Source organism: Carassius gibelio, chromosome A15, assembly GCF_023724105.1.
Source record: "Carassius gibelio isolate Cgi1373 ecotype wild population from Czech Republic chromosome A15, carGib1.2-hapl.c, whole genome shotgun sequence".
Taxonomy (NCBI): domain Eukaryota; kingdom Metazoa; phylum Chordata; class Actinopteri; order Cypriniformes; family Cyprinidae; genus Carassius; species Carassius gibelio.
This window is the reverse complement of record NC_068385.1, coordinates 14138054-14151447: the sequence shown is the minus strand read 5'-3', so window position 1 is coordinate 14151447 and position 13394 is coordinate 14138054. Positions and strand designations below refer to the sequence as shown.

The following is a 13394-nucleotide window of genomic DNA, read 5'->3' as shown; positions in this document are numbered from 1 at the left end:
CCTTTGTTGACAGGCCTCACCGTTGACATGGTATGCTTCTGATATTGCATGTGTTTACAAAATGTTATCTTTCTACAGGGTTTAAAAATGCCATTCATGTGTTTCCATCTTTCAGCAAGCAATACTGTTGATTGATTGGCTAACTAGTTGTTTATGAAAGCTGAATAAGAGCTCAAATTTAATGCCAATGACCGTGAATGAAACTATTACAGTGATGATATTAAATTATAAAACATCTTCTGTGCTGTTTTTTAATAGTAAATGTTTTTTTAAGTCAAATGAAACACATTTATGTTATACAATAACATAAACTGTACTAGCTTGTGTTACCAAAATATATATTTAAGAAGATCCATGGTATGAACAGATGCATTACTGCCCTCTTCTGCCTTTTTTAGAAAGTGAGAATACTGTTTTTTGTTTGTTTTTTTACAGGATAGCTCAACTAATTTTGTTAGATAGATATATCCAGAATTTATCCTGAAAATGTCTTGATTTATTGTCAAAAAAAAAAAAAAATAAATAAAAAATCACAAAGTCGTAAATCTGTTTCGTAAAGTCGTAAATGTGTGTGAAATTAAAATGTAGAAAATCAAAGCTGCAGAATCAAACACAAGCACAAAACTATTAACATTTATGCATAATACTTACTTTAGCAAACATAATAATAATAATTAACAGAAGACATATAGTAGATTTATTATAACTTTATTTCACAAAGATGTAATGGGCTAAATACAGCATTATTTATTTATGTGTTCTTTAGCTGGAGTGCTTTTGTTTCATTTAAACTTAAGAGATAGCAAAAGATAAATAGTCCATTATTTATTTATTTAAAAAACTGCTCAGTGTTATATGATTATAAATAGAAAATAAAACAAACAAGGGAAACAAGCAAAGAACAATTAAAAATTCTGTCCCTCTGCCACTGTACAAACATACTGGTGAATTATACAAACTAAATACAGAGCTAGAAGAGGAAAACTCAAAATTCATTCAAAACGTGGAGTCTTCTTCAAACATACAATAAATCTGACAAGCTTGAGTAGTTCATATAGTAGTAATAGTAACAATACCTTATTTTTTTGTCACAAACCAGCCTTCATTTCTACTGGGGAAAAGCTTAAGTTGTCATATTTAATGAAGCATATTAAATTCAAAACTTTTTCTTCAAAAATTATTTAATCCTGCAAAATCCAACACAATACATAAACAACACAACAGGAAATTACTGTAACGGATCTGAAATCTAAAAAGCACCTTGCAAAAAGTCTTTGGTCCATTTGTGGAAAAACTCATGGGTTCAGCATAATCTAAAAAATTAAAAATATTAAAAAAATGTCATGAGAAAAATCCTTCACATGGGTCAGTATTTCAAATGAAAAACTATTGGCTGTTATGCACTAAACAAATTGTTTTCTCAGGTGACCTAAAATTCATTAAATTAACTTTTTATTAAAGCCAAATAAGTTTACACACACACACACACACACACACACACACACACACACACACACACACACACACACACACACACACATATGACTATATTGGGTTATACCAATGAAAGCAATTTTAAGGGATCAGGTAGAAACAATTATTTAAATGAACATGTTTCTAATTGTTTTAAATTTAAAAATTATAAAGACAACTTGTCATAGGTCCATGCAGTGGTTGGTCAGAGTTTTACTCTGAGCTTTAGGCCACCCTAAAGCAATTTTTATAGGGTTTTCCTCTTTTTACTTCACAAATTAAAAAGACAAATTTATTCTTCTGATGCCTTGATATGAAGCATGTTTGATACAGGAGACTGAAGAGCTGTAGATTTTTGAGCAGGTGCTCAGTTTCTCTCAGTGTCAGGAGAGCCCTGGGGATCAGGGAAGATGTGAAGCTGGGGTTGTTCAATCCCATCGTTGTGAAGATCTTCTTGTTTCTGCAAGCCATGAAGTTTATTCACCAATTCTTTGATGAAGGCCTGATGAAGACATGGAGAAAACCACACCATCAGAGAAGAATCTTTAAAGACATGATGAAATGTGTCAACAGTATTTGAATAAAAACAATGCAACTTAGAAAGATAAGACATGAATGGCTTAAACTTCTACAATCTTGTCAACAGAGGGCAGCAAAGGACGATGCAATGGTTGTAGCCCAGCTCTAGAGGTTACAGTTGGTTAGCATGTCTCAATCGACCTACTGGTGATTGCTGTAACTACATCTGGCTATGGAAAGCATTAAAAATAGAATATTTTTCTGTGTATCATCCCATTACACAAACATTTTTTGATAAAGAAATTTGTCTATTCATTAACACCGTCAGTCACTTCCTGCATTGTGACAGTGAGTCACTTTTATGTCTGCAATAAACTTAAACACTTGCAGGGGAGTTATTTCGTTTTAAAGATAAAACATTAAAGCTATGTTTGGAAATTGACTACTCAACTTTGTAGGAAAAGAAAGGTCATGTTTATTTCCAGTTGTGTGAGAGAATTATAACATATGATTAGCAGAAGGGAGGGAGAGAAAAGAGAGGTAGGTAGACATACTTCTGTGTTGTTTCTGCAGGTATGAAGGATGTCCTACAAGAAGTAGAAATTGAGAGATTTAATAAATAGCATGACACAGATCTTGTCATTTAGATGGTTGGGTGGTTAATGCTGGTTTGATATGACCAAAGAGTTATTGCTAGTTAAAGTTATAGTACTTTAAATATATTAATTTGGTTCCAAAACCATATGGGTTTCTATTTTATGTGGCAAACAAAAGAAGAAAAAAAAAAAAAAAATTGGTCATAAAAGGAGTTCATATGATCCATATTTCAGGGAGAACTATTCCTTTTAACTATTTAAATAAACCCCATACTGGTGACCAATAGGTTTTCCTCATGTGTAGTTTCAGAAAGCAGATACCTTAAGCTTCTGCATCCTTTCTTCATCACTTTGTAGATCTAGTAGCTCGTCAATGTTCACTTCTTCTGGCATATCATCTTCCTGTAAGGAGAGAAACAGTCACATTTAAGGCCTCTTCACACCATCATGAAAAATGGTAGGCATGACACTTGTCATGGAAAAGAAAGGAAGTTAAAAAATATTTACAAGAGAGACATTTCTGAAAGCACTTCCGTTTATGTCTAAAACAATTTCAGTCAGTTTCAGTCTGAAACTGAATTTCAGTCAGGTTTCAGTACTCACCATAGCATAGAAACAGCACTCATGTAAATAACAAATTACTTACTTCTTGCATCAAATGCTGCATTTAACACTATAGATCAATATATTCTCATAGATCAAATACAAAACTATACAGGTATTCAGGGACAGGCTTTAAAATGGTTTTGATCCTACCTGTCTGATCATTTACATTTTTTTTCTTTTTAAATGGGAGATCATCTCAGTTTATGCCAGTAAAGTATGGAGTGCCTCAAGTATCTGTCTTAGGACCTCTGCTATTTGCCGTCCTTTGTTAATATTATAAGAAGAGATTAGTTTAAATTGTTGTGCTGATGATACTCAACTATAAATTTCAACAAAACCAATTAAAATTTCTTAATTATCTAAGCAAACAGAGTGTATTAAAGATATAAATGAATGGATGACCAATAATTTTCTTTTGTTAATTCCGATTAAGACAGCATTTTTGCATTTGGTTCCTAAACTCTGGAACAGCCTTGCTGATATTGTTCAGGGCTCAGACAAACTCTCTGTTTAAATGTAGAGTAAAGACAAATCTCTTTAGCCAAGCATATACATAATACATCTAAAAACCTTGAAACTCCAGTTATATCTAATCAAACACATATTATAATTACTTGTTTGAAATGTTAAGTAACTACGTTAATTATTCTCTATCTGCTTTTCTGTTTCTGCCACAAGATGGGAATCCAGATTCAGAATATAAGATGGTATACAGAATAACAAAATCAGTCTGGATCCAGCCTCTTATGAAGATTTGAAATGACCCAAAACCTGAGTAAAGATGACGCCAACCCTCCGAGGACTTCAGATGATGCCAACCTTGAACCGATATACAAAACTACCACATTGTCCTTACATTACTATTATGAACACAACATACTGTATACTTGTTAATACGTCATTAACTAACTGCATGATTTGTCCTATAAAATAACTGTACATCACGTATATCACTGATTTGGTCAACACTGATAAACTGCTCTTAATCGAAATATAGAAACATAATTTTTCTGTGAAGCTGCATTGTAACGATGTGCATCATGAAACACATTATACAAATAAACATTGAAAAAAAGCAATCTCTGCTATTCACTGTCAATTACCAAAATAGTTTGTTAGTTAAAATTTATGTCAGCTGTGAAATTAGTATGGGGACATTTGTGGGTAATATCCCTTATGTGACATTCCAGAATGCAGAAGAACAGAAATGCAAGCTCATGTGAAGAAGTTTTGCATTAGGCTGCTTTGCAAAATTGAAGTTTGAATGTGCGTCTAACAGAAGATCAGTACATCATGGCGTGACCTCTTAGAAGAATTAAAAGAACACTGCAGGTTAAAGCTGCAGGTTAGCAGCATTGCAGGAAGGTTTATTATACATTTTATCATATAAAAATTGTCTAGGTGTGAAAAGATCTTAATGTTTAAACCTTACTTATATCCTAAATCAAACAGGCCTCAAATATCATTTCAAATATTTAGTTCTGGATTTTTATCTGCTCATTATTTGTAATAAATAAATAAAACTTATGAAAAAGAATGCTAAAATCTGAATACATCGTTAACGCATTAATTATTAAATAGTGTGAACAAAGCATTTACAATTAGACTTAATCCAGGACTTAATAAAAGAAATTTGCAACTCTTACATGCTTTTGTAATCAGAACAGGTGCATTATGCACATTCAGATGTGTTCTCACTTGACTGCACACCACATAAATCAATGAATCCCCTGCTAAGTTCTCTCTAAATGTTAGAAGTCATACTAAATGAGAACAGTGATAAAATCAGATGGCGCCATAGTATGCAGATCCATACTTTATTGAGCTCGAATCAAAGTATTGTCTCCTGCTCCATTCAGCAGCTGTCAATCTAGGCCAGACAGCTGTCACTCAGCATTAATCTATTGTGTGGGAATTAACAAGTCCCGCCCTTTCCTTTTATTCAAACCACCTTAAATACACCTTCAGATAGACTACTTACTACGATACTAAGTATCTACATTTATTTTAATATTGTAACTGCAGTGTAAAAATAATTTCCAATAGGTGCCTGAAAAAAATACAAAAATACATTCAAAAATGATGTAATTTTCACTTCCCTTTGTATTGTGGCTTGGTGCCTTTGAAAATAGGCCAAGGTCAATTCATAGATCTCTCCAGTAAATCATTTACAAAAACAAAAATCAAGCTTGAAACCTGCCACCCTCCAGCAAAGCAGAAATAAACACATTACAACATATTATCTATTAGTATATGGCAATCTTATAATTTATTATGATCCCTTGATAACTTCTGTGCTTGATCTTGATCTTAAGCACAAAGGCTATGATTTGATACAAATTCACTGAAAATCAATTTGTATGTTCGTAAGAAAAGTATCAATGTCTGATTAATTAACAAAACATTCAGAACAAGTTCTGATGATTCATGGAAAATATCTGAATCCAGAGATGTCAGTTGTATGAACAATTATTATGATACATCTGTGGTGCTTTTGGAATCCTGTTTTATTTATTTATTTTGGACCAGTCCAATAATTTTTATTTTATTTTTCACAGAAATCAGAAAGTCAAACAAGTCTGAAACAACACAACACATTTTTAGATTTAAAGCAATATAGTTAATGCACCAAAAATTAAAATTTGTTGAAATTTACTCCATTTTGGGCATCCATAATGTAGATGTGAGTTGAGTTTATTTCTTCATTGGAATAATAGTTGTCCTCTCACATCAAAATCCACCGAAATGTTTGTTTAGAATAGTTTTGGACTGTTTCGGCTTGTAAACAGTGCTTCATTTGGGAATATTTCTCTCCTGATTTAGATTAAATTACTTTTTCACTGGAGAAAGCAATATTATGTATAAAGGACATTTTTGTGTAATAATCTTTAAAAGTTTAAAATATAAATCCAGCCTTGTATATTATAAACATGTAGCTTTTCTCTTCACATCACATTAACTGATGGTTTGGAATCGTTTGGGTTACTTGTGGATTAAAGTGATATTTTTTTCAGCAGTTTGAACACTCATTCTGACGGCACCCATTCACTGCAGAGGATCCACTGGTGACTACAAACTCATCTTTCATTAGCAAATTTTTACTTTTGGGTGAAAGATTCCTTTAAAGATGAACTATTGCATTAAATCACAAAAACGAACTAGAACTAACTAGAACTGAAATGACTCACAACATAGTATAGAATGTACCAATTTAACATTCTATGCACATCCACCCACACAGCAGATTATGAGCTGGTCATGCAAGTCAGCGTGTTTCCTGATAAGGTTAGGGAGAACTACAGGGAACAGGGCTGGCGTGGGAGAACTTTCAAAATCCTGAAACTAACACCACCGTTCAAAGGGCAGTCAGAGAAAGATCCATGCTGAAAGCCCTACCGGGGCATCAGTGACCTTTCTTTTATCTCCAAATGCCACTGAAATGCTGTGAAACAAACATAACCCTTCACATGCTGTACATACAGAGCAAACCTTCAGTAATGCCTTTGCTTTCGCTTCGCTCCTAAACATAGAAGTTCTGCACGTTCAATGGAAAATTAGTATATCAAATATTATTTTAGAAATCAATTCCTTAAAAAAATAAAGAATATGACTACACAACTTATCAAATATGTAACTGATAATGCCTTCAGTGATTTTGAGGATTTATACAGGTAAATATTCTTGTCAGTTTTGATTGGTCATGGTTTATTTAAAGCTTGTCTCTGTAGTCATTCCCCAATAACTCAAAACATTTCTTCAGATGAAACATGAGTTCTTTTACTGCATTCATGAGTGCTGAGTGAATCACTCAAACTGGTTTAGCATCAGTTCGGTCCCCCTGGGCTGAGATTCAGTCTCTATTAATTCCAGGCCAGTAGCTAATGGGTAATGGTGTGTTTTTCCCCCCTGTACTCTCTGAGTTGGGCTGTTTCTTTTCCTTATATGCCTTATTAACAGCAATGACCCCAATTCAGAAGTCCATCTCCTTTGGCTTTCTGCAGGCATTTATACATGGACTGCAAGACTGAGAATGTGACTAATAATAATAAAACATTATTCCCAAAACATTATGTGTCAAGACAACTAGTCTGACAAGTAAGGCAAGTTTTTTTTTTTCTTTTTTTAATGAATCACTGGTGTTTGGTACACCAGGCACAATAATTGTTTAATTTTCTGCTCATTCCCAGGGCTAGGAAGTAAAAAAGCAAATGATGACAGAATTTCCATTTTTGGGTGAAACCAACCATATCTAGACACCATCAATTGCATTTTGACTAGTCTTACAAGACAGTCATTTATTTATTTATTTAGTTTAGGTCTGTAATTAACTTCTTTTTTGCCAGTTACAGTAAAAGGTAGATTGGTCGTATTTGAATCCTAAAAGTAAGAATGATTACTCCTAGAAACTACTGCTAGTTCGTCACACACACACACACACACACAATTACTTAATTACACTCATGTTCCAAACCTGAATGAGTTTCTTTGTTCTGTTAAAAACTAAAGAAAATATAATGAGAATGTTGATAACCAAGCAGTTGCTGATAGCTATTGACTTCCATTGTGAATTTTTTCTACAGTATAGATATCAGTGGGAACTGTTTGGTTACCAACATTCTTAAAAATTTGGAACAACTTTAGGGTTAGTGAATGACAGTATTTACTTTTTTTGGAGGAGGAGGGGGACTATTCCTTTAAGATGGTCTAAAATAAACCAAAACAAGCAATAAAATAAGATAAATCAACTAGAAATCAAGATGGAAATAGAGTGATTTCTAGACCTGGAAAAATCATGTAAAATTATCATGTAAAACTTTTTATAATGTATATATAGCTCTAAAATATTTTAGAAAATGTTAGCAAAATTTACCTTTTAAAAATCCTTATCTTTAATCCTTTTACAGTATTTCTCAAAAATAAATAAATATGGGGCATTCAAATATTGTTATGGACAATAAGGGGCCTTGGAGTCAAAATATTTGAGAACCACTGACTTAGAACAGCAATTTAGAAAGTGCACAGCAATCCCCTGTAATTTTTTCCCCTCCAAAATGTAAAAATGTAGTTCTACATTCAAATTATTTCATAAAGGGACATACTGTAGTTTTGCATGATGAACTGCAAGTAATACTGCATTAAATCCAAGCAGAGTAAAACGTCAGATCTTTTGTGCATCATCTGCCCTTAGGACTCTATAAATTGTGATGTAACAGTACGCTGTTCCACAGTAAATGCAAAAGTACATGTGAGATCAACACGAGTTGACATGGTTTAGTCAAATGAATTACATTACATGCATTTGAAGGAATTGTAACTGTATAAGAGACATTTTTTTTGTTCTACAAATATTTGTGCATGCTGAATAAATGATTTAAATCAGCTTGTGGTCAGTGACCTCTTTACAAGCTGACCATATTAGGAACAAGAACCGAAAAGTCATTTTGTTTATAAACATTCTAATTGTGGCTACCAGTTTCATACATCTGCTGTTCTTCTCTTTGGTCCTTGTGATGCCGATATAAGCACTTTGGTCGAATCATCCAAGTGCATTCAATTTCTGATCATCATTAATCATCAGAAAGCTTTTTATGCATTTAACGTTAACACCTGTGTCCTTTATTGTGAATAACACAATATAATAAATTCCAGCTAATGCTAAACTTGTCATCTGAATTTACATTAAGATCAAATGGCGACCCGACCAGTATTTAATGCAGTCTGAGTTCTCTTTTACCTTCCATTTCAAACTGCACAACCATGTTAGCATGTGCCAAATTTGGCTATCTTATACCAAGTGATAGATTAATTTGCATCAAAATACCACAGACTATGATTGAATACATAACCTCTGTCATTATCATCAAGATATACGAAAAGTATTTTTTTCCTTATCAGCCTAGTTATTTAGCTACCCTAACCATGCATGAATACATTTCACAAAACTTTTAGATGTTTTTTAGAATTTAGCTTGGTTTAGTCAGTTTAGATCAACTGCTGTTAACCATTACTCAATTGTGGATTACACATTGGATATGTCACATCTGTAGTATTCACAAAGTTTTGTGATTCTAGGTTTAGCCCATTTATGTTGACATGGAATAAAAGATAAACCAGCCTCTGGACTACAAATAAACATGAATCTGACCACTATGGAACTCTAATCTAGGATTATTTTAAGCTTTGATAGAGGACTAATGGTCCCGTTTCATGGGGCTTGTGATGCCCTGTCCGTGGACCAGTTGGTAGCGGGTAGTGGTTTTGCAGGATGGGGGTGGAGGACAGTGGCAGGAGGGCTTTCTTTGTGTGATACAATGACATATGGGGTCTTCATTTCCACAGCTCCCATCCCCCTCACTCACAAGAAACACCCCAAGAGACAAATATACCATCAATCAATCCCAAAACCATAAGAGCAGGATGTAGTTGGGTCTCCTGCTGACAGGAAATGAAGGAAGGGATCTGATTACAGACTCAATTGGGACTTTCCTTTTAGCACCAACATCACATCATGAAGATTACAAAAAGACCACTGTTGGGATTCATCCAGTTATGATGTACTCTAAAAAGATGATGTTAAATGTTGTCAATTGTGTGGTACCCTTTCAAAAAGTACTAATAAAAGTAGCATTTAGGTACCAATATATATACACTTCAGGTGCTAATATGTACATTTTAGGTACTATTATACACCAATTAGGGGTGTAAGGATAACGTCCCAGTGACAGCCCTTGTACCTATTTCTTAAAAAATATATTATCTAAAAATATATTATCTAAATAATGTAAATTCTTTTTGAAGTTGTAAATAAAACAGATTATTGGAGTGGCTTTTACAACAAAATAATATTTCACATTAATATGTCATGTTTTATTCAACGCGTTCCTTGCGGTTTCTGATTTCAGTGTATAAAGGATTTACATGACAAAACATATTAAGAGATTAAAATATGCCACTTTAATTAGTAGCAGGCAAATTTGGAAATATTCAAGTTGTGAAACATACTGCAGTAAACCACTAATTATAGTTGTCGAAACTAAATGTGTTGCAACACCCCTTGGTCTCCCCTACAAAATTTTTCATAAGCGTTTTTACCATGGCAGGATGCCATGTGCTTTCCAGTGTCAGAGCTCCAGCATCTCCCTCCTCACATCCACCATCACAAAGCCCAGTAACTGTGAATGTTTACTGTTTTCCAGAAGCCTGTTAGCGTCCCAGAGCTCACCATGTAAGGCAGCAAGTGCAACAACAAGTCTTGACCACAACTTTTAAGAATTTAAGATCGGCCGCCTGATCTCGCTGTTCATGGGAACTGGACCCTCTAAGGAAAAGAAGAAATACCCTAAAGATACCCTAAGAAACAGGAATGCAAAATTACTGGATCTCTGCATATCAGACACGTTTACTTGTCCTTCAAGCCTCTCAGGAGAACAGGACAAGTAGTCTTAGTATATTTGTACTAAGTATAAAGACCATTTATTTAGTTATGGACATTTACATTTATAAATAGAGAGAGAGAGAGAGAGAGAGAGAGAGAATATAAATACAAAAAAGTAGCTTGTATAATACACACAAACACGCACGCACACATACACACACACACAAATTTATTAAGAGATTACACATTTAAGAGACTATACATTTGTATAGTCTACATAAATACAGAAAAAATTTTTTAGAAATGCATTACTATAAAAAATACAAATAAATAAAACACAAATATACATTTAGAAAACCGCATATAATAACAGTAAAAGTTGGCATCCATCAGCTTGTCAGTGTTTATGCATGAAGGACACAAAAGGCTGTGGTTTGGTGGAATGACCCAAGAAAATTTTCACGCCCTTTATGAATAAACGTGCAGAACAATCACTGGTTTGCACACCCCAAAGGGACTCCGTCAAGCATTATTTCTAAACTTAGCTACTTATCGCATTTTTCCATCTTTGCCATCAGACACGTTACATTCCATTCAGGATTCTTATGTTGTGACACCTGCTTCACAACTGGGACACGTAGACTAAGTGCACCTTTTCATGTGGGTAGTGATGATTTTATATCAACATCCCAATAATAGAAACTTTCATTATTAAATACTATTGCATATTACTAATTGATTAATTTCACTGACAGTGTAGACATATAATCAGCAATCAAGAAGAGATTTATCATCAACGCCTTTCATGCTACCAAGTCATTAAATGTTCACAGAAATGATTTGAAAGTCTTCATACTCCATTCCATTTATTAAATTGTATCCTATTGTACACATGTAATATTATTCTTTGTTACAAGAGGACTCACCCTTCCCAAATACAGCTCATCAAGTCCACAATCTATCCATTTTTCCACATCCAGGCGCCTCTGGAGTTCCTTTCTGTTATATTTTACTGTGACTCTGGCTTGTCTCTTCTGCACACTCAGTCCAGCTTCCTGGCTGGTGCCTCGGTTCGGTGAGTGGGTCTTATTGTTACTACGCCTCCCCACCCGATTCGCAGCCATCTCCAGACTGACCCTCTGGATAGACACTTGCATACAAATAATTGATCAAGAGTCTGTCGGAGTAGGTGTCCTGCCCCGGCACGAGAGAGTGCTGACACCTCCAGAGCAGCATGCTGCAGGGTCCTAGAGCTGTGAGGTTAGTGCCTTACTTTCGCTGTCAGCTCAGGTTCTTGTGACCACCAGAGGCCCGCAAAGAGATGTTACAATGTTTGGGGTTAGAGAGAATAGTGTGTAAGTTCACCCAAAAATGAAAATTTGCTGAATATTTCTAAACATGTGATAAAAACATCACAATAATCCACATATTATTAAAAAAAAAAAAAAAAAAAAAAAAAAAAAAAAAAAACTCCAGTCCATCAAGTAATGTTTTGTGAAGTGAAAAGCTGCGTGTTTGTAATAATCAAATCAATCAGGTAGCTAAAGTCCAAAATGTATTTCCTTCGGTGAAAAGGTTTATCTCCTGTTGTCCTCTCAAACCAAAATCTACCAACTTGTATAGAACTGTTGTGGACTGTTTTTACTTGCAAACGCTGCTCGGTCTGTGCACATTTCTCTTCTGATTCAGACAAGACAACTTTTTCACTTGAGAAAGCAATATTATGGATGGACTTGTTTAACATTAAAATGACTTAATGATGACTTTTCCCTTCACAAAATGTTAACTAATGGACTGGAGTCATGTGGATTTCTTGTGGATTACTGTTTTATCAGCTGTTTGGGCTCTCATTCTGAAGGCACCCATTCACTGCAGAGGATCCACTGGTGAGAAAGTGAGATAATGCTACATTTCTCCAAATCTGTTCAGATGAAAAAACAAACTCATTTACCTATCTAGGATGGCCTGAGGATGAGTAAATATATGGCAAATTTAAATATTTGGCGAACTATTCCTTTAAACTAACAAACAATAAAGTTTATATTTTTGCTATATATTTCACAGATTCTGTCCATAACTTAGATGTTTTTAATAGAAAAATGCAAATGAGATAAATAACAACAGCAGGCTATAAGGTCTTAATTAATTAATTCAGAAGAGTGCAATTTTGAGTATTCTGTTGAAAAGTGATGAATGACTTGTGACATCATCATATTCTGAGACATCTAGTTTTCCTATTGAACACAATCTGTGACACCCTCTATCTATTTATTTCTCACATACTTGACACATCTTAATATTTTTATTAAGGACTATTTATGATAATAATGGCTTCAAAATGTTGCTGGAAAATATCTGAATATATTTTAGAAAATAAATTTGCTATTTCTTTTTTTATTTCTCTTAATTCTGATTATAGTGAATATATATTTTAAGACTAAATATTATTTAAATATATAGTCTAGTATATACTATCACAGTCTATATAGCTACTAAATATGTAGTCAGACAGAGGCATCTCTTTTTTATTTATTTTTTTTATTTTTTTTAAAGCAACTATTTTTTAATTCTAAAATGCATAAAATCAAGTGCTCATTTAATCTGATATCTGAAAATACCTCAGTTAATTTGTCTTTATCATGTGAAGTTACTGTCATTACTGTCATGCTTACCAATTGAATTTACCTTGACTCTCTGTACAGACAGTTCCTACACGCGCCCAGATTGTTGTTCTGTCATGGTGGGAATGTTTTATTATTGACGCCCACTGTTTTCATACTGACCTCATGATATTCTTTGCTCAGCAGTTATGTCGCTGCATGGGG

At 33.9% G+C, this 13394-nt stretch overlaps 1 protein-coding gene across 1 annotated transcript; it reads right to left on the bottom strand.

The window, feature by feature from the left end:
- Positions 1–692: 692 nt before the first annotated feature.
- On the bottom strand, positions 693–11969 carry ppp1r14ab (protein phosphatase 1, regulatory (inhibitor) subunit 14Ab). The gene is made up of 4 exons (XM_052616963.1): positions 11496–11969; positions 2910–2990; positions 2547–2579; positions 693–1975 (listed from the first exon to the last, which is right to left on the bottom strand). Exons 1-4 carry the CDS (start codon positions 11724–11726, stop codon positions 1841–1843), a joined length of 480 nt encoding a protein of 159 aa, XP_052472923.1. The 5' UTR covers positions 11727–11969; the 3' UTR covers positions 693–1840.
- Positions 11970–13394: the final 1425 nt, after the last annotated feature.

What these genes read in the sequence shown, in the direction of transcription:
- ppp1r14ab (XM_052616963.1), bottom strand. Translation starts at nt 11,726, where the DNA reads ATGCAAGTGTCTATCCAGAGGGTCAGTCTGGAGATGGCTGCGAATCGG. An exon ending in AAAGGATGCAGAAGCTTAAG is followed by an intron (nt 2,580 to 2,909) that starts GTATCTGCTTTC and finishes TACTTCTTGTAG; the next exon opens with GACATCCTTCATACCTGCAG. An exon ending in CCTGCAGAAACAACACAGAA is followed by an intron (nt 1,976 to 2,546) that starts GTATGTCTACCT and finishes TGTCTTCATCAG; the next exon opens with GCCTTCATCAAAGAATTGGT.